This window comes from Hesperophylax consimilis, chromosome 8 (genome assembly GCF_061612785.1).
Source record: "Hesperophylax consimilis isolate HC1 chromosome 8, BYU_Hcon_1.0, whole genome shotgun sequence".
NCBI classification, from domain to species: Eukaryota; Metazoa; Arthropoda; class Insecta; order Trichoptera; family Limnephilidae; genus Hesperophylax; species Hesperophylax consimilis.
The window spans coordinates 9,254,582-9,277,282 of record NC_142843.1 but is presented as its reverse complement, the minus strand read 5'-3'; the positions used below and the strand labels follow the sequence as shown (position 1 = coordinate 9,277,282).

General features: G+C 34.8%; 1 protein-coding gene across 1 annotated transcript in view; it reads right to left on the bottom strand.

Moving 5' to 3' along the window:
* Positions 1-7,337: 7,337 nt before the first annotated feature.
* The window catches only part of Tob (Transducer of ERBB2), a 71,050-nt gene continuing 55,686 nt past the window's right edge, over positions 7,338-22,701 (bottom strand). Inside the window, exons 2-3 of the mRNA XM_089634856.1 lie at positions 9,515-10,287; positions 7,338-8,147 (exon numbers count right to left, since the gene is read on the bottom strand). Of these exons, the coding sequence (XP_089490982.1) occupies positions 7,850-8,147; positions 9,515-10,170 (954 nt within the window). The 5' untranslated portion in view covers positions 10,171-10,287 and the 3' untranslated portion in view covers positions 7,338-7,849. The remainder of the gene's footprint in view (positions 8,148-9,514; positions 10,288-22,701) is intronic.

Sequence of the window (22,701 nt, the reverse complement as noted above, 5' to 3'; positions counted from 1 at the left end):
AGTTATTATAAATTCTTCAAAATTAAAACAATAGAGAAAACAAAATAGAATGAAAAAAAGTAAAATGTTACAACAAAAGCGTATAATAAAATAAGATACATTGGTAAAAATGATAAGAAGTCTCACATAAGTAGATATTCAAAATAAAGAAAAGATTTCAAAAATTATAGATGTCTATTTGTCGCGATATATAAAAGAATTAAAATAAACAATATTTATATTGATTATTTTTAAGGTGAAATATATCTCCCATATCAGAATAAGTCATGTAATCCTAAGGGGTTTAATAATATAAGGGGCATAACAACGGCCTAAATTTACCTTTTGAAACTCTCAAAACAAATCCAAGAGTCTTAAGGGCCGTATATACGGAAGACGTAAAAATTAAATCGACCTTCAAAACGCCATGTAACAAACAAATAATATACACTCGGACGCAAGAATATATTATTCAGTATGGACGTGAAACCTTTATTAGAATAATCAGAAATATATGGCAGACGTAACAATTAAATTAGAGTGAACGGACGTGAAACCTATATTAAAAGGAACCTTCAATATACAAAAAATATACACCCGGACGTGAGTATGTACGTGACGCTAGAAATGTATGAGAGTGTAATAAACATCAAAACCTGCATTATTATGAATATTAAAAAAATATGATATTAGCGATTATCATGAGTAAAACATAGTGCAATATTCACAAAAACAATCTAAAAAAAAGAACTAGAAGTGCTGGACGCCCAAAGACGGATTTACGCACGGACGCAATAAATGTTGTGGGACCTATATATATATATATATACATACATACTTTGTACGTCAGTGAGGAGCGCCTCTGGATATTTACTGTTTACAGATTAGGTAGATAGGTAATGCATAAAGTTTAAATATTGAAGACAATATTAGTGATTTTTAAACGCAAATCTGAAACAGAAAAATCAGAAAAGGAAACGGTCACATCTGGGACGCATAAAGTTTAGCCTTTAGAATACGTATCGAATCAGAGAAGAGAATATTATCCTGTTTCTTGTTATATTTGAAAGAATTAACAAGGAATCGTAGAACTGGCCCCATTTATGTTAGACCCCCTTCCGAAACCGACCCCAACCCTTAAATCATTTCGGATGAAACCCAGAAATAATGATTTAAGAAACGAAATTTATCGAACATTCCTCGACTTTGTTCTCTCTGTGAGGATTTTCTCTCCCCACCGGCCTATGAATCACAATACCTTCCATTAGGCTGACCCCGGATCCGAGACATCCGCACTGCCTCCACCGCTTCAGGAAAACTGAAGCCTGCTACGCCAACCGTAGCACCGGCGTAGACCGTAGATGGCGTAGATTGTACTTGTTGTTAGGGAAAACGCAATTTCGTTCCCGCTCATTAAACAAAATCACACTAAAATTTAAATGACTGTCTTATCTATTTGTACATATCACATTTTGGATAAATTATATCATTGTAATTTTTTAAAATTGTAGATTTTTTTTTTTATAAACTTTATTACTTATAAACATTTTTATAATGTCATTGTTTTGAAACAAATCAGAGAGGGCAGATAATCTATTCGTAAAGTTAGGTTAATATTTTAAAAGTTTCATCTTATTTACTTGTTGTATGTGCAAAGCCAATGCCAATTTTGTTTTTTACAGCGTTTACTTTTCAGCAATTAATTAACAGAATTTTACAGGTAAATTAGTGTAAGGTTTGTTTAAATAGGTCCCTACATTAAAACTGTGGACATAAAAGGTGTTAAAATAGTCCCAGCGAGAGTTCGTACGGACGTTCGTCCTCTTCCTTCTCACGCGTCTTGTTTGAAAACAAAAAAGACATAATATACTATAACAATGTCGTCAAGTACGGTCTCTCGCTGGGATTATTATGCATTGCGACTTTTAGTTTATGGAGGTATTTCACCATCCTCTCGATAACTAACTAACTAACCATCACGCCGTTTCCCCACAGGGGTAGGCAGAGTGGACGGACAGCTAAACAACTCGGTCTTGGCACACACTCCTTGCCTCATTAACATTCATACATCATCTCATACTTACTCTTCTGTCATTATGACTCTTGACATGGCCCGACTCAAGTACCTGATTCACTTGGTCGTGCCATGTTTTCCTCGGGCTTCCCAGACTTCTGCTACCATTCACATTTGCATCGTATATTCTCCTTACACTCCTTTCTTCGCCTATTCGCTCTACATGTCCAAACCATCTAAGCGACACCCTTTCTTGACCTTACTCAATACGCTTACATCAGCCTTGCACTCTTTGCGGATTTTCACATTTCTCACACATACGCCTCAGGGATCTCATTTCTACAGCATTCAGTCTACTTTCATCCTTTCTCTGCCAGTTCCATGCCTCACTTCCGTACATCAGGTTAGGTACAAGCACTCCATTGTGGACTGCTATCTTCGCTTCTTTGGACAATTTTTTGTTAGCGCCAACGGCGTTCAGTCCTCTATTAATAGAGTTACCTGCATTTACCCTTTGTTCAATATCTCTATCAGCCTTCCCATCTGCTCAAAGTATTCATTATTCATAACTATATTGCACACACACAATTCCTAAGTGCAATTTAGTATAATTATGAATTGATTAGAAGCCGAATAATGAAATAAATGTTCTTACTTTATGAAATTTTACCTTACACTTTCGCGAATCTTCACAAATTCTTTAGAAATAGGTTTTTCTACGTGGGGTTTAAAATAAAAGACATTTTTATGAATGCACAAAACATTTTAATATAAACTTAAAAATTCGTACAACAATATGAAAAATTATAGACTATATTTTATTAATAAACGGGATGGGAAATTCCGTTCTCACTATTTAAAGTTAACCACCCGGTAGTCTTCATATCCTACGAATTATTGATAAAAAATTAATAGTATAATTATTACAATAATTCATAATAGATCTATACAGAAATTATACAATTTACAACAAAACTCTATCAACTGGTACAATTAAAAGTCCCACTACAGTCGCTCTTGTGGAAAGGTCCTTATAAGGTTATTACATTTTCCAGGGGTTGATATTTACTTTTCCGTCCAGAGGCAACTACTGAAAAGTTAAGGGTTGATTATAAATTGCGCAAATATTGAAATTATGCGCATATCAAAAACGCTACATCCAAAATACCTTTGTTTGAATATAAATATAGATGTATTTCATTTATATATTTTAATATAATTACTGTCCGTGAGGAGATTTGAGTAGAATTAAGAGTACGTAGGTATACACAGATAATGCATTATACTCCATAGGTAGATAACAACCTATCTACAGACACCGAGAAACAATTACTTGGAAAAATATCAGTATTTATTCATTTTTAATATGTTCATATATTATGTTACGGCGAATACTTATGCGAAAATATAAAGAATTTTGGTTGTATGCTTTGATACTAGACTTTAGTGAAAGCGAATATGTAAGTATTCGGAATTACCTAACATGCAGCGTTAACAGAACCGTATAGTTTATTTAACGATACTGTTCTTTTAATGCTGCATGTTAGGTATTTTCGAATTTGTAAATATTCGGAATTACCTAACATGCAGCGTTAACAGAACCGTATAGTTTATTTAATGATACTGTTCTTTTAATGTTGCATGTTAGGTAATTCCGAATTTGTAAGTATTGGGGAATTACCTAACATGCAGCGTTAACAGAACCGTATAGTTTATTTAACTATACTGTTCTTTTAATGCTGCATGTTAGGTATTTTTGAATTAGTAAGTATTCGGAATTACCTAACATGCAGCATTAACAGAACCGTATAGTTTATTTTTAATAATTGAAATTTGTACATGATCATATTTTGGAAACAGCCTGCAACATGCAAAAATTGAGATCCTAAAATGGAAAAAACTATTTTCTATACAAATATTCAATCTCATAAATCAGGTTCATTTTTCGTCTACAGTCAAAATATAATCAATTTTGGTCTTTTGAAACGCCAAATATGGTTGAAATTATATAAGAATATTAATTTACTCCCTATGTAAGAATATTTCACGAACTCTGATTCGTTTTAATTATTCTACATAAAGTAAATAAACATTACATTATTACATTAGGTATTATAAGTCATCTACAATTTATTCCTTGATTGAATCAATTTTATAAAATTATTCTAATATTTTCAATTAATTATCTTTCCTAAGATTCATAATAATAAGCGTACTTCAAATATTATACGTTAAGTATATAGTATAATAAAATAACAATGCGATAGGCGGTAATGTTTCATTCAACACATTCTTTTACACCACGATGCAAGAGACAGATCAAAGATTTCATCTCTTGTTTTCAAATTTGTTTTTGTGAACCCGATGCATTTTCTAGACAGTTGACCTTTGATTTTCATTTCTACAAAATCTAGTAATGATTCGTGTTGCTCTGTTTTGTTCTCAGGAAGAAAACCACTTTCAGTTCCCTCTGTTTTTTGATTTGAAAATCAAAATTATTTCTAGAAAATATTCAACTTGTTTTCTGAACCAAATTTTGAAACACTATTTCCGATTGATTTATAAATATTTAACGAATCTGTTTTGTTTTAAATAAATTGTTCATATTTATTTTTCAAATTGTGCGAAAATGATCTTGTTTCATGTACTTAAAATGATTACGGATAGAATAACAGTAAGTTATTTAAAAAAAAAACGGATAGTACGCGTACGCACACCGATTGAACTTTTCTCAGGACGTCTGGATATCGTTGAGGACTATAAATTTGATCTAACACCTTTAATATAATGAAGTATTTTTTTTCAATCTAATATAATTCTGCTTGTGGCTATATATGTAAGTTTGTTTAACCCCCATCGCCCGATTCGTTTAGCTAATATGTAGGAAGTTAGTTTTCTAGTTAGCACACTCATGTTTAATTATTCTAACTCACATGGATTGAAATTGATAAATCACACAACACCAAAATGAGAACAGGTAAGGTAGTATATAAGTATATATTATCTATGTCACAACTGGCGCTTTGTGTATCTCGGCTTAAACGTCTCCCTAATTATTCATCGCTATTACAAATCTATCTTTTGTTATCTCGTCATGGTTTGAATCTTACGTACATTTTATGTTTACAGTTAACTAATTTGCACTCTCTCGTATTCCGGACTTATTATTGGGGAATGTTGAGCATTGTATCTTTCAAGTCAATGAAAGAAGTGTAGGTAGGTACTTGTTTTTGTCATTGCATTTAATGGAACGGATTTTCTTATCTGGAGTGGGTATGTAAGATATCTTCCAACCTGGAGTTAATACTGTATATTTTAACGTGACCACTAGCCGCATATTTCTGCAGTGTTCACTGATGACACCCATCAGAAAAGAGACTTAGACCCAACATTCTGAAGGTATATATATATAAATCCGGCAATGATTACAGGTTTTTTAATCCTAGAAATTGCCGGCTTTGTTTCGATTTCCCTCGTATGTTTTAACACTCTTCGCAATATGTATTTATGTAAGAAAACTGTGTCGTTCTATTAACATACTCAATTCAGTCATTAAATCATAATCACGCAAAATAAATCACTCCAAACGCACTTGAGATTTCTGGCAGAAAAGTGAATAGCAGAATCTTAACTCGTAGAAAGATACGCTACGCAATCCCATTATCGTTAGATATACTCGTATTTCAGTCAAGGTAAAAAAGACAATTTGATTTATTACATAACTCAAATTGTATTATGTTCCTACTCGTAGGCAAATCGTATAAAATTCACTAACTCATGTCAATGACAAAGCGTGTCTGGTAATATATAAACACGTCAATAGTCACAAAAGAAAGTAATTTTTCTTGTTTATCTCTACTGCGATATTTCAACTCTTAGATTGGAATTTGATAAGCTGGTCTCAAGTCAACATGACAAGTTTGTATTTATTTTAGTTGTCCGCAATAACCTACGAGATATCGTGATCGCTCTCAAAATACAATTATTATTGCTTATTTGATATGGAGAGACCCTCTCAAGACTTTTTCTACACATTGTCCGCAGGATGAATAATTCATCTGCCTTACAAATGAAAACATAGCATATTTATATAACAACATAATACAATAAATACTTTACAAAAGTATTTCTACTATTTAATTTGTAATGGAATTTCATCATCAGTCTGACGATGCCTGTTACAGGGTAAACTGTAACAGGGTGAAACCTGTACTTTAAACATAAGAAAATGGAAAAACAGTTCCAATAAAAGTTTTGCAGATAATTTTAAATCAATATTATGAACCTAGAGCGGTTAACTAAGTTTTCAATCCATTTTTTAAAGCAATCAACCTAACAATAAATCATCTAAAAGTCATTCTTATCATTCTATGTCCAAAATTTGCTAGATGGTCGCACTACTCACCGTTACTTAGTAATAGATAACTTGTGGGTATAATAACATTGAGTTATGTAGGAAGTGCCTACGATTATTGCGTACATATATTTATTCTGGATTTTAGATATTTTTTGCACGATTCCAGCCAAGAAGTCTGCACTTAGTGCCTAGAACACTTTATATATGAAAAAATATATTTGCTATACGAGAATATCGACTCTTTCAACATCTTTGTCGGTGTCAACGAAGTTAGTTCAATTCTATTTCTACTTTTGATTATAGGTACATTTTAGCAATCATTACTAAACAGTGCGTGCAATGTTATTACAAATCTTCGCCGCTTTCTTAATGTTTACTTATTCTAAGAATGACTTCCTGCAAAAGCTAAACATATAATGATTTCGGAAGTTTACGGAATACCCACTAATATTGTTAAGAAACTAAAGCGATAAATACTTGAGATAGCTTACAAGAAGTTCATGGTATGGGTTTCTAATAGAAGTCAACTTCAATGAATAAGATTGTGTATTTCTGCTTGAAAGAAAGAACAATAAACCAGAATTAGTTCTGGGAAATCTCTAGCTTGTAGCTAACATTATTACCGTCTTTTGTCTTCCACTTCATGTGGAAAAGTGCATCTCGCAAACTCTGCGACCCGTAATCGTCATCTATCAAAATTATGTGAGAATATATTTTATTAAGTACATTTAATACACAGAGAGTAGTAAAAATAAAAAAATACTTTCACAAGATCGATAAATGTAACATCTCGAATAGAAGTTAGAAAAGTTTATCTCCATACAAGTAGATATAGTTATAGTTAGGTAACGCTAAATATTAACAACAGCACGTTAACGGATATATTATTATTATATTGGAAATTGACCTACAAGTACCGCTAGCCTAGGGTTGGGGTGGAGGGGGAAGGGAACGGGCATAACCAAAATCATGAACAAAAACTCAAAATAACAAAATTAAAAATTTATATTTATGGAATTAAATACAACATTTTTTACGATATCCATATCATAATAAAAATAAAAAATCTGTGAAAAAATAAAATATAAACAAATCGTATAAATCTAAGTATAAAATAAGACGGGAGCGGGCTTGGGGCGAGGGCTAGTCTATACAGCTAGTGATATGGAGGGCGGGCCGCGTCCCGACTAGAGTCACTGTCACCGTTAAAGAAGTATGTCTTTCGTATTTACATCAAAAGTACTAAAAACTAGGAATATACAAAATGTTTTGTAATTTACATGAATAGTTTCTTCACCCGCGGCCCCCCCGGCCCTGCCGTCCCCCGCTATCACGGGGGGAGGGGGGCGCCCGCTCGGGGGGCCGGGGGGGCTACATCATATTATGCACTAGGTTAAAAGCCGGTGAAAAAATAAATTACACATTTTTGAAAGAATGTGAGTATGTCGTGGGCTGAGAGAAGGGGGGTGAGGGTGGCGACGGGGGGTTAGACAGATCGGTTAATTGGCCAGCAGCAGTGGCTGGTAGCGAGGGGCCAGGTCTGCGGGCGGGGCCCACAGCTGCTCCGGGGGCGGCGGGCCCTGGTAGCGCGGGGGCGCGGGCGGGGGCGGGGGCGCCTCGGGCCCGTAGCGCGGATGCGGGTGCGGGTGCGGGTGCGGGTAGGGCGGCGGGTAGGCGGTCCCCGGGAAGTAGCACGGGGGCTCCCCGCCCGGGGACAGCGACCGCCCTCCGCCGCCCGCCGCCTGCTGCTGCAAGGCTCGCTGCTTTATGTAGTTGGAGAATTCCGTCGGAGACATTCTGGAAAAGCGGGGAAACTTATTACATATTTACTGTATTTAATATATGCATTCGTCGTAAGCTGATAGGTAAGTACTATTGCTTTTTAATATAAAACATAAATTCAGAATGGGATTGCTTTTACCGCTTCCCCATCAGAAGCGAAGAACTGTCAGATTACATACTTTTATTATTAAAGATATTTGAGAGGTTTATGTAATAATATCAAAGTCTAAGATGGGCCGAGAGGTTTATGTAAAAATAACAAAGACTAAGATGGGCCGGACATGTGCACCGAATGCCAAGCACACGTGTACCAAAGAAGGTTCTAACAGGACACCCGGGAGGCAAACGAAAGGCGGGCAGACCTAGGCTGAGATGGGAGGACGATGTCAGGAAAGATGCCAGAGGATTACTCCATGTTGCAGATTGGAAGACGACGGCCGAGGACAGAGGGCGGTGGAGGCTCATGTTAAAGGAGGCCAAGGCTCGAAATGGGCTGTAGCGCCATTGAAGAAGAAGAAGATGTAATAATATCATAATAATGCCATCAACTTGTTGTATTCCAATGTATAATAATAGGGGTGGATATGAGATTTAATAGCGAAATAATGGATTAATTCCATCACACGCTTGAAGTGGATAACCTTAGAAGAATTAAGTAACCATTCTTCTCTTGTACAGTAAATGGTTAAAATTCTTGCCACTCATGTCAGGAATACCAACAAACGAAAATGTAATAAACAGAAATTATTCCAGCTGTCATCCCATACAGCGAAAGCGAATTTTCATTTTACGTAATTAAAAATTAAAATACTAAAATTAAAAATTTCCCAAATGCAGTCAGAATCCTTTTAAAGTAATTAAGGTAAATCGGAAGGTTTTATTAAAAAATATTTCTTATAATCCGTGTCCAGCGATTCCGAATATTTACGGTTATTTCTTGTAGTAATGAAGTTGAAACTAAGTGCTGTTTATATATTTTTTGCATATATTATTAAGTGTGCTGCGGAATTCGACAAGATTAATTTTATTTTCACTCATTTTCTCATAATTGAAAACCCAATATAAAGAATGAATATAATATAATATTAATAAGTGCAGTATGTATATGTTAAGAAACATTTTAGAATAATACACACAAAAAATGTCATTGGTATTGCATCTGTCAATATTTTGTTCCGCTATAAAGAATGAATTATTTCAGACAATTCTGAATTGTTTTTAATCTTGTTCATTTTACTTTTGAATCAGAAAACAAGAAGCAAAAGAAAAAGTGCACCCAGGAGGTAAACAAACAAATCGAAATGATTATTAAATGTCACATTTCATAGATATCACATCTGTTCCGGTTTGATTTAGTATCCAATAATGAAATATATATTTACCTGTTAGCACGTTTGCTCGAGGTCTTCAGCTTTGTACTGCCGAACTTGGTCTGGGCGAAGGTAGCCGTAGTAAAGGTGAGCGGTGCGGTGGCCCTGGGCAGGAAGGGCGGCGTGGGGCCCGGGGACCCCCTGTAAGCGGGGGCAGGGCCCGGGGAAGGGCTGGCGGCCAGAGGGGGCGGCAGCGGAGTCCGAGGTGACAGACTGAGAGCGCCCAGACCTCCTGACACGGCCTCGATGGGTCTGAAGCACTGCGCTTCTGGATTGAAGGTCCTGGTGACCTCTCTGTCTGCGCTTCTGTCTTCTTGCCGGTCTTCGCTGAAGAGGACTTTGACAGCTCCTTTCTCTCCGATGCGGTAGCTGACCTCTCCGGGGTCCACCCATACGGCGAGTTCAGGGGGCAGGTTCTCTAGCACGTCTCTTACGGGTACCCCTGACTCCCGAGATGCGCGCTGCAGCACGGGGTCCAGGGGCTCCCCTGTCTTGATGCAGCGGAAGGCGGACCCCTTGAAGGGCTTCTCGGGGTACCAGTGCCCCCTGAACTTGTCCTTGAGTGCCTTCTCTAGTTCCTCCCCGAAGATGTTGACCCTCCGCCTCGGGAGTTTGTTGTACAGGTAGGAAATGACGAAGTTGAGCGCTACTTGGACTTCTATATGCATTTTGCTCTCTATATCTCTTAACTTCTAACTTATCAAAATACTAACTATGTTTGCAAAGCAAGGTTATTGCTGTCGTACGTTGCGGCGTATCACTGGAGCCTATATATGGAGCCTGGCCTGTGAACAAACAGAAATATCTTGTTAGTTGAGGTAAAGCGGTGTACATATTGTCAAAGGTGCTTTTTAATTATAGATAAGAAAACTCAGAAAAAAAATGTTTATCGTGCAGAAAATTTAACAATGCCGTGCAAAATTTCTCGTTAAAAGAAAATATAATTACGCTAGAACAATAACGACGTTATTTTTGCATCGTTAACTAAACCACAACAATTCTACTTATTTTTTTTAAAATTCAAAACACGCGTTTACTTGCAAAAAAAATATTTCCAATTCTTTCATGAATGAATTTCATTCACATATTTCAAATCATTGTTTATTATCATTTATGTAAAACACGTGAAAACGAAAAAAAAATATTCACTTATTTACGTGAAATATTAAATTACAATGTTTAACAAAACTAATGTCCATGTTTATAATGTATACGGGTCATTGCAAACGATTAATTATGGATTACTAATTCAAACTTCCAACTAATCACTCCACACTGATTTCACATAGGTACCAGAATGTCTACAATCTAAGGTCAACATTTGCATATTGCAGTTTTGTTCTATTTGGTTATTATGTATGCCACGAGATTGAATTGTTTTTAGCACTCGTTGTATGTACGTATACAATCTAATTTAGAGCACAGCAAACGAGTTGGTTGCTTGCGGTGGGTCTGTTAAATTGATGTGTCGAGAGATTGCGTGTACTGCGAGTGCATCGCTGTCCGCCGTGCGACAATAGGGTCATTTGGCAAATCCGTCATTGCCGCGTCCAGCTGTCACGCATTACGGTTGATGGTTGCCAAGCCAGTCTGTGCAATACAAACATAATACAGGGTTTTCCAATAAGAGGTGTTATTTTGAATATCCCGCTATTTCAGTAGATGTTACTTTTGAAGCTATCATTTTTTGACATTTGACAAGTAGAAACTACGCCATTAATAAAAATGGAACGATACACGCTTCAACAACGCATTGAAATTATTAAAATTCACTTGAGTGAATCAAATGCAAATCATCTTGAGTGATGAGGCCCATTTCCACCTCGGTGACTTCGTCAACAAGCAAAATTGTCGCATCTGGGGCTCGGAAAACCCAAGAGTTATTATTTGAAAGCCTCTTTATCTTCAACGTGTGACTGTTTGGAGCAGTTTATGGTCCGGCGGAGTCATTGGACTTTACTTTTTCGAAAATGAGGCTGGAGCAACAGTTACGGTGAATGGATTGCGCTATCGAGAGATAATTAATGATTTTTATGGCCTAAATTGGATGGTATTGATCTGGACAACGTTTACTTTCAACAAGACGGCGCTACGTGCCACACAAGCAACGAAACCATTGATCTTTTACGATTGAATATAAAAATAACACCTCTTATTGGAAAATTCTGTATATAAAATATCTTTGGTGCAATTAGTGACAGGAGGGGATCGTAGTCGGCTGTTAAAGCAATGGATGCTCTGAAATGACCTTGAAAATAATTGTGTATAGTCGCGTAAATCTTGCGGTGGGCGCCATAAGGTTTAAATTTCCGCATCACGTCGATCGGCTCTCCCAAATCACGTGAAACAATGGCCGAATCTTCCTTGTCCCAGTCAATTTTAGTTTTTTCAACAAAGTGGTGATCTTAATTTTGTTTTTAAAATTATGATAGAAGCATTATTAAAGAAGTCGTACCTACTAAGCAGAAAGAAAAAAACAATCACTAATATCTAAGTAATAACGATTTTGGTAAATCTAACAGATAGTTTTGTCACCTCGAGCTGATGGCAGGTCTTAGGTGGTTATGATCAGAAAATTAAGAAATCAGATACATTTTTTTCTCATTTTGACAACATGTTTTTGGACCTTAATTTTGATCAAAAGGTTTGCGGAAACCATTCGAAAACCATTTAAAGAACTAGATACAACCATGCTTAACAGTTAATAAAAATTAGACCAATTTATTAGGAACATAGAATCTTATAAAAATCCAATAAATCCAATGTTCTTATTTTATAACGAAGAACTAACATGAACAACTCTCAATCAAATATGAAATAGAGAGACACAGAATAATTAAAAGGAAACGGTCGCAACTTGCAACTGAAACTTGATCAGCCAATAAAAATGACTGATTATAATTAGATCTCAGTAGCTCGATTGGTAAAGTGTTGGTCTCGGTAATACTAGAGAATCTGGGTTCAAATCACAGTTGGTACCATTACCTTTTTTTCTGTATCTTTTTATATTCATATTTCATTAATGTTGTTTATATTATCTTCTTCATTGATTGAACAATTTGACTAGGTAATTTATAAACCGATGCAGTCCATTGCCAAGACTTCCATATTTGCTAGAAATGCAGCATCACCGACAGTTCATTAAGTGCTGGTATGTCTGTCGGTTAGAATCATTCCATAGTTCACAGTTGACGGTATTTTACAATCGTCTTGGATGCCAAATTTTGAATTGCAAATCGACCGTGGCAATATAAGGGTCACCAGGTTTAGTAATTTGTCTTACTAGTGGGGTAATGGACTTATGGCGTTATGCTTAAAGATATGGGTCTGAATTCCACATGTCATGTCAAAGGGGAAGCATATTGGGTTATTAACTCTAAATAAAAATGGGGTAATGCAATGGGTATTATGTGATTGAACCAAGAGATTTATAACGTTCTGAAATATCTGTTAGTGTTAAAATGTGCATTAGCGGGATCCAAAATTGAACCCTTAAAAAAGGCGTAACTTCAATTGTTTTTTTGTCAAAATATAGATACCCATCTAATCTTTCCTTTTTAGCACTGAATACTGAAACTCAACACACACTCCTCAAAACCAAAGGAGTTTAAAATATAAATCCATAAAAAACAATGATTTAAAAAAAAAACTATAATACATCTATTTTTTTCGTTTGACTGAGAATTGAACGTTCCTACCCAATGAACTGCAGTCGACTACTCTACCAAATTCGCTAAATGCCGATCGAATTATTATTTCGTACATTAACTACTGTGATGTTAACGTACAGTATGTCCGCGTGTGTGTAAGTGATTGCCAGCAAAAGTTAATAGAATGTATTTTCATCGACAAGTAGTCTATTTGCCAAGTTTTCTATCGGATGTCGGGAAGTGGATTAATTTTAAGATTTGCATTCAAACAGATGTATTCAAAAGTGCCTTTGATTTTTACTGTTATTTCTGTATTCAGCAACGATAATTATACATTTTGAAGATACTGTAGAGACTATCATTTCCGATCTTTGAAATAATGTTTGTTATAACAATCATAATGCCATATTTTTAAAGTCCAACAAACTTCAAGATCAAAAGATCGATAGGGCTAACAAAAAAAAAGTTCGTAGCATAAGTTTACAAGACCGAAAGAAATCGTGAAATTTTCCGTACACCCACAGCCTTTTTGGCCGGCTGTTTCGCCTTTGTGGAATAGTATATAGTCAATGCGTTCCTCAATCTTTTCTCCTAGTCTTCGCATCTCACTAATGCCCAGAATATCCCATTTTATTTCTTCGAGAGCTATTTCTAGCTCGTGTAGGCTTTCTTCCGTTCTAAGGGTTCTCGTATTTAAAGTTGCAATATTGAGTATTTTGTTTCTTCTTGTTGTTAGAGGGTTGTGGTCTATAACTCCCGCGGGGACCAGCCGAATTGGGAGACTTTTTGTTGGTTGGTTTTGGTTGTTAATTTTGGTTGTTGTTAATATTCCTTGTTTCCGATCTTCCGAGACAGTAATTAGTTTTTTGGAGCACTTAGTTGTGGGTCAGAACTTGCATTCAATTTACATTTTGAAGATACTGTAGAGACTAACATTTCCGATCTTTGAAATAATGTTTGTTATAACAATCATAATGCCATATTTTTAAAGTCCAACAAACTTCAAGATCAAAAGATCGATAGGGCTAACAAAAATAAAGTTCGAAGCATAAGTTTACAAGACCGAAAGAAATCGTGAAATTTTCCGTACACCCCTGTTGCAGCAAAGCTATTTTTACTATTTGATCTGGTGCATTTGGAAATGCGGTTGTAAGCTAAAATAACCAATAGTTGTCCGCAAATAATGCATTGGAATTTCTACGCTTGTTTTCTTTATCGTTGCATTTTATTATTTGACCTTCATCCTGTGTCGTGAGTGCTATTGGCAGTAATTTACGTCTTGGCTGTGAATCCCACATATAATTTAAACGGCACGTTTCTCATTGAACCACGTTGCGCGTTTAATCACGAAAAAAACAAACAACGTTCGTGTTTGTGCAATGCAATTTATTGTTTTCGTTTGAGAATACATAAAAAAATATTTGGTGTTCAACAATATGATTTGTTTATTAATATAGTATTAGTATATAATTTCCATAATGGGTTGACACATACAGTTCGCTATTTTGAATGCCATAATATTGTAAATTGAATCCATACAATTTTTTTTTAAATGCTTTGAAGTTATCCTTACATAAAATACATTGTAAGTCACTAGATATAAGTCTTCGATGTAAGTCTCTAGTTTTATATCAGTAGTTATGAGCCTTAGTCGTAAGTGACTAGAAATAAGTCTCAAATGTAAGTCACTAGTTTTAAGTCAGTAGTTATGAGCCTTAGTCGTAAGTGACTGGAAATAAGTCTCAAATGTAAGTCACTAGTTTTAAGTCAGTAGTTATGAGCCTTAGTCGTAAGTGACTAGAAATAAGTCTCAAATGTAAGTCAGTAGTTATGAGCCTTAGTCGTAAGTGACTAGAAATAAGTCTCAAATGTAAGTCACTAGTTTTAAGTCAGTAGTTATGAGCGTTAGTCGTAAGTCACTGGATACAAGTCTTAGATGTAAGTCACTAGAAATTATGAATCTTAGTTGTAAGCCAGTTGTATCTATTATTCAATGCATATATTTGTACACGGCCCTCGAGGTAATTTTTCACGAAAACGGCGCTATATAAATCAGTATAATATCATTATTATACTCGTAATATGTTACAAATCTATTTATTGGCAGTAGTGTTACGATCAGAATAATATCTCGTAATATCCAACCTGTAAAAATACCTTCTGAATCAAAATGTGTGCGAAGGTTTCACGTAAGTTGCTAAGGATTAATACGAAGCCAAGCAATTACAGCTTTGTCAGCAATGTGACGATATCTTCACTTCGTGCCCAAGAAATTAGATTTGATTTATGAATAACAGTTTGGAAAGTTCCTCACTATATATTATAGCTAAAACAATTAAATCAACCATTCTGAGAAAGTTATTTTCCCCTCTAAAACGAGACTAAATTGAGCTACTTCGAATTTCTAGAACTTTGCAATCATTCGTTGAGATGGCAGCCTTAAAAAATATGGGAATTAATTTAAGATATTATTACCAGAAATTTTTAAATAAAAATGATCAAATATAAGAGGGTTTAGTAGCTTAGTTAGGATAGTGTCGTTCCGGTAAGACAAATTCCTAATTGCGATCGTTACCAGTGGCGACTCGTGAAGGTGTTCTAGATTGCTAATATTACAACATAATGGCATTATTGATGTTGTCGTAGCTAAAAACGATTTTTTATTTTTTTTCGAAAATTATATTTTCAGGAAATTTCAGTTTCGCCGCACGGATTTCCTGAAAATCTTCATACAAAAAATTGAAATTTGGAAAAAAAAAAAATTGTTTTCAGCTACAACAACATCAATTTTTTCAAAGCAATTTTTTAAATATTAGCACTCTAAACTATACTCTATTAAAACCTAAAAGTCACGTGCCGCTACTGATCGTTACCTTTGTTACATTCTTGGTTTGATCGGTTTCGTATTTCATTGAGATCTGTTGCATATTGATATATGTAAACATCATAAGTTATTCCAATAAATTGTATTTATGTACTGTCGTCACCTAGTGTTGACCATTTTTACACGTTCTTGGTGCATAACGAATTGCCATTGACAGGTGACAGTATCATCAGATTACACGCACAAGAATGAAGGTCAGCAGTAGTGGTTACTATACCCAGTACCTAATAGATGCGCTATTACACTATATTATAGAGTAAGTATATGAACAGCGCTGATTGTTGGGCGTTGGGTCCACTGTCCTTGCAGGGGTATAATCAATCGAGAAGGTCGGACTGACCAGCGCTGTAGAATAATGTAGATCCATTAAATGAATTCCTGGCTTAGGATTAGAATGGATATTGACATAGGTGGGTGGCTTAATACTAAGTACCTGCACACATTGAAAGCAGTAACAGACTAAATAAAATATTTCATGCATCATTGATAACGAATGGATTCCCAAGTACAAATACATCATTATGTTTGTTTTTACTTTGACAAATTTAATCAACCTTCTATATTATTAATTAAATTCACATCTTTGAGTAGCCTCTACACGTGGATAAAAAAACCACAAATTTTTAATAAAAGTGTTCATCAAATTTTTTCCGTTTTTAAATTAGGTTCCTGGGTATCGATTCTCCAATCCAGGCCGCTCGCAATTGCCATCGAAAGTACATATATTGGTCGAAATTTTTATTTTTGAGTCTCTTCGAAGGTACATATTTATATAAGCCAAACGTCAAAAGTCATTCCACTCGAATCACTTCGTCGAGAATCGAGGCTCTGGTGACATTAAAATGAATCGATTCGCTAATTCAAACTTCACAAGCTGTAATAACATAATTCGTTCACTTATAATCATTCCGGCTACGTTCGATTCATACTTATTTTCTTCAAAGATATTTTCCTTGTAAAAGCAAAAAAAAGATTTAGACCTATAGATTCAACTATCGGGTTTTCACCTTAAAACTTTTATGTTAACCTAGGATTACCATACGGTCCTAAATAATGATTTTTTAACACAAATTCTATGAAATCAAATAATGTTTACTATGAAACAGAAATTCATGAAATACTTTCGAATGGTGAGTTCCATCGTTACGATATTTGCACATCTCTTTCGGTTAAAAATCTATCAATCCACAACTAGGTTTAGTCATTAGTCATTACGTTATTTACACAATGCGCCACGCAGTTTTAAACTATCTATTCGATATCAAAAATAAGCTAAGACGCCATGTCGTTTGTTCTATATAGGGTGTCCGGGGGGATACACTTACGGGAGATACACTTGCAGGAGATACACTTACGGAAGATACACTTACAGGGATACACGTACGGGAGATACACTTCGGGAGATGATTCTACACGATTGCAGAAGTAAAAAGAAAAATAACATTTTTACACACCTTGTTTATTTACCAAACAAATAATCTTTTAAATAACTGTTTTGCGACAAAAGGTTAACAAAAATATTGTAATAATAAAAGAATCATCGCGTAATCAAATAAAGCACAGCGTTAGTTGTAAATTACCATGTTCCATGACGCAACAAATATTATCCAATCAAATTAATGAACGCTAGAAAACAATAACCCAGTCTTTAAATCATCAACTGTCTCATAAAATATGAACCGAGGTACAAAAGCTTGTCAGATAGAATAAAAGGTTTCGCTTTAGTTCGGTAGGTAATACAGGAAATAGTTGTTTTAAAATCATTCTTCCGTTTGTTGAGCACTGCGCATTTTGCAATTATTTTAATGATCGGTGACTGATAGGAGTCAGATAATACTGTCTACTGTCGACCGGCACAATGGAGATTTCATAATTTTCTTGTGAATATTTCCAAAAAAAATATTAAAATAATTATATAATTTTACGGGAAACCAGATTTGACGCTTTTAACACGCCACGCAATATTATTTTTACCATTTTAATGTTTTCCACAGGTAAGTATTGAAATGTTAACGTTTACCATATTCAAGGTCGCAGGTTGTTTGTCGTATTTTTATGTATGATTTTAACGACCTCAGATTTTATCGTGTTTATAAAGTACGATAGAAAATATGTTTTTCAGGTTAAAATTGATTATCATTGTGTTTTATTTTATTTTTCAAATGCTAATGGTTTTGGTACCCAAACTTTAAAAATCGAGTGCTACATTATATATATCTTAAAATGGCTTTAACTGTGTTTAGTGACTATATCTGAAGAGCTTCCCAATCTCCTTCCTCTCCAACTCTCTTTTACCATAGTCCCTCTGGCTCCAGAGTCTAGGGCGTTATTCATATGAATTTTTTTGATGATACTTGGTTATCGCTTTTCGGAGCGGAAGATAGATACTTTTACTATACTAGGCACACAGAGAAAAATTAGTAGTGCCAAGAATCTCTTCAAATGATTGGTATTTCGCTTAAAAACGGGATCGCAGGCCGCTTCCTGATAAACTTTTAGTAAATTCGTAATATATTCATAACATCGGAACACGTGCCTTAGTATCACTGGAACCAGAAAATATTAATTTTGTACGATATTCTTATAAAAATAATTATGGTTAGTGAATATAAATCAGATAAACAATATTTTTCATAAAAAGAAAATTTAAATTTTCATAAATAGAAATGAAAAATCCATTTAATTTTAATTTAAATTTTCAGATTACCCCTTTAAAATCAGCAATAATAATGCTAATAACAATCAACTTAATGATATCTGCAGACTTTAATTAAATAATACAGGCCGAAAGCTTTTACGAGCAGAGTGAATTGGTTCTCGGATTCGCATTGCAAATATGAATTGGGCGTTCGTACCGACATCACTTCGACATTGTATTGATCCCATGCTGTCTGTGAGAGCCATTTACAAGCCGGAACCTCCGTAACTGGCACACACAAAAAACTCATCAAAAGCACCAAATAAAGAAATAACCCAGTTGTATAGTAACCACAACTACGCAGTAATCGATACAATTAAAATTACTGATTTCAGTTGTGACATCGTGTACACCTACCTGTATCTCCGATTCAATGAGCTTTAGAACTCATCAAAACATACTAACAGCACCAAATAACCCAGTTAGTCAATGTAATATGGTAACCAACTTTATGCAGTAGTCTACAGGTCTACACAATATGGTAACCAAAACCAATAATCTAATAATTAACACAATATAGTTATCTACACAATATAGTTATCCACACAATATAGTGTGATCACTAGTAATACGGGTAGTCTATCAACAATACCCGTACGTACAGTAATCTACGCAATATACTAATAAATACTATGCATTAATCTACCCAATATAATAATGAACACAATATAGTTATCTACACAATATAACGACCAACACTACCCGTACGTACAGTAATCTACGCAATGTAGTAACAAATACTATGCACAATCAAAACAATACAGTTATAAACTACCTATACAGTAATCTACATTAAGCAGTGACAAATATATTAATCAACACAATATAGTAACCAACACTACATGTACAGTAATCTACGAAATGTAGTAAAAAACACTGTGCATTAATCTACCCAATATAATAATTAACACAATATGAAACCACCACTATCTATACGGTAATCTACGAAATTTGCATAGTAAGAAACAGAATGCATTAATCTACCCAATATAGTTTTCTACGCAATATAGTAACCAATTCAATGTAGTATTCCACACAATACCGATGAAGTAAATTAAACGCCATTTGTTTATTCATCTTAGCAATTATTTGTACTTTATGCAGTGGTTAAAAGTAGTACAGTACTATTACCTACATGAGAAAAACATATTACAAAAACCATAGTTGTCAAAGCTAGAACTCTGTAACCTAAAAGACCCACCGCGAATATGTATGATGTGGCATATTATATAAATGGTATTATTAAACTTTGATTTTATATTTTATTTTCACCTCGTTATCTTTACACTATATTATAACGATTGAAAACTTTCAATCGACAGTTTTAATAAAAACATATTATAATATTATTGCTTAGTGACAAACTAACCGTGAAATTCACCGATGAAAGTGAGATGAAGTCGGCTAAATATAATTCCCGGAGTTGCGTCGTCCAAAAATATTCACTCGTGCGAAAGCGATCGATTTTGTTGGAAACTGTTGGTAATAAACGATTTGTTCTAACCGAAACAAATTTATTACGAACCATAAATGAATTATGCTTCCATTAAACCAATTATGACGTCATTAATAGACCAGACAGCAAACCGAAATTTGATATTAATTTTACAGAATATACGACTTTTAATAATCTTCAATTTCATTGTTCTGTGCTAAACAATATTTTTTCTGGAGTACTACAGATTTCGGATTTAGGACCTCTTCTATTTATTTATTTCAAAATGGCATTAAATTAAATCAATTATAGATTATCGTTGAATGCGCATTATCTTGACCACGAATCGTATACTATATTTAATTGCACAACATTAAGAGATTTTTCCACATAGAAACACTATTGATAATAATATGACCGAACTCAAATAATAATTTACCTCATAGATTAATTTCATTACTATCGTCAACTTCTAATTGAAGACCTTGAAATTTTTATTTAAATACGTTTTGCTTCAAATTGTTGGTATTTCTTACTTAACCTAGGATAATCTAACCTAGCCCAAATAGTCAAAGGTTGAAGATCGACAAGTCTATATAATTATAATGAAGTGCCAAGGTTCTGACGTGGCGGTTGGTTGGTTGCTCGGTTGTTTAGCAAAGTGCTGCGGAAGTATTAATGTTGCCAGAGAATTCCTTCCGTAATACGTAGTGCGGTTTGAAGGGGAACTTATTCCGCTCCGAACTTGCTACGAACAGCTGTTCCTGGGCCGTAGACAGGCTACGCCGGCTATCGATTGGGCCAAACAGGCTGGGGGTGTTCGCAGATCAAGATGGAAGGGTTTGTGTGGGTTGTACGCCATACGTACCACGTTAAATTCACATTACTCAACTAAAGGAAATCTTCAATTTAAAATTTTATTATTTTTGTAATGTTTTATTACCTTGCGTATATACTAAACCAATTATAAATAAAATAATTTGATTAAGCTATATTGACGCTTAAAGCGCATATTGGTGAATGTCAGAAAATTTATAAGATTAAAAAATATTTGAGTTTGATTCTCAGTTTTTTGGCGAAAATAAGTTAATTCGATCTAGACAGTGCGTCCTGTAGAAAGAAAAGAAGAATCCATATTAGGTATGATAAAATAAGACATCTTTAAATTACACTGTTTCAAAGATATCAACGTATTTTAGTAAAAAAATTTAAATTCATTTTGCTCAAATCCGTTGAATTTATAAATAATAATAATTGCAAAACGTTGTCATTATAATATTATCAGTTGTACGTGTGCATTCATTGGACTTGTTAGTGAGATTACGAAACTAAAATAATATAATAAGTATAACTCTTAAAACAACTAACCTAAATGTTGTAGTTGATTTTAAATTTACAAGTCCGTAGCCTGAAAGCTTAACGTCCTTAAGCTATCATTTTTATAATAGCAAGCCTGTTCCTCTACCTCATTTACCTACCTCAACGACGTTATTACTGCGCCCAGCATGATTTTGCAGTTTTACGTTAGTATTATTGATTTCTAAGGTAAAAAACCTTTATAAAACATCTCTTCAAGTAAAAGGCGTATAATGCTAGTAATTATGAAATATTTAAAAAATCAAAATGTATTAAAATTACATTCCAATTCCCATTTCTGTCAGTTTAGGAGGCGGGTATAGGTACTGCCGCCCCGGAAACCATTTATTTGATAACACCCCTGCCATAGATCTCCCCAACTGGTTCGCTACGTTTGGTAACTTAGTAGGGGTGCATGTGTTCATGGAGTGAGGTTTGTCTACGTCTTGGCGGCCGATGAGTTTGCCTACCTATTGAGAGAGACCTATTAACCTCTCCAGCCGGAATCCCATCGACTTGCATCGCAGTGGGAGAGATGGATTCATTCATTCGCCATTTCTGAACACATTGACTCCCCAGAATCGTACCAACCCCTCATATAATTATTTCTTCCCAGAACTTCTTCTCCTTCGCTTTCCCTAAAAAGAGCCTCCACGCGGCATCCTCAAAGATGACATAGTCCCTGATAAAATTTTATTTTTCTCAAAAGCCTCCTGTGTGAAGCTAATGTAAAAAAAGTTTGAATACTCTTCATTGTCCTATAAATAATTATGATTATCCTCACATAGAAAAAAACTGTCCCGAAATAATTGAACAGTAGCCGTGAAAGATTTGCTCACAAAACTACGTCAGTATTACCGCTGAGTATTATTATTTGACTTCCACTGTGCGAACACGTACACGTAGACGTAAATATAATATACAGGGTTGGTTGTGTGTACGTGAATAATATACATGTACACGTAATGAATGGTAATAGCGGCGTATACAGGCAAGGGAGGGTTCGGCGCAAGACTTTACTAACACAGTTTGGTAAATCACAGCTGTAGCGGTCGGTCGGCCAGTCGGGGTGGCAAACTTGGGCTCGCATAGGATTCATTCATTTTACATTATTTTATTTGATGTTGATTTTTGTTTGATAATATAATTTATAATTGTAAATAACAATTTTTTGTT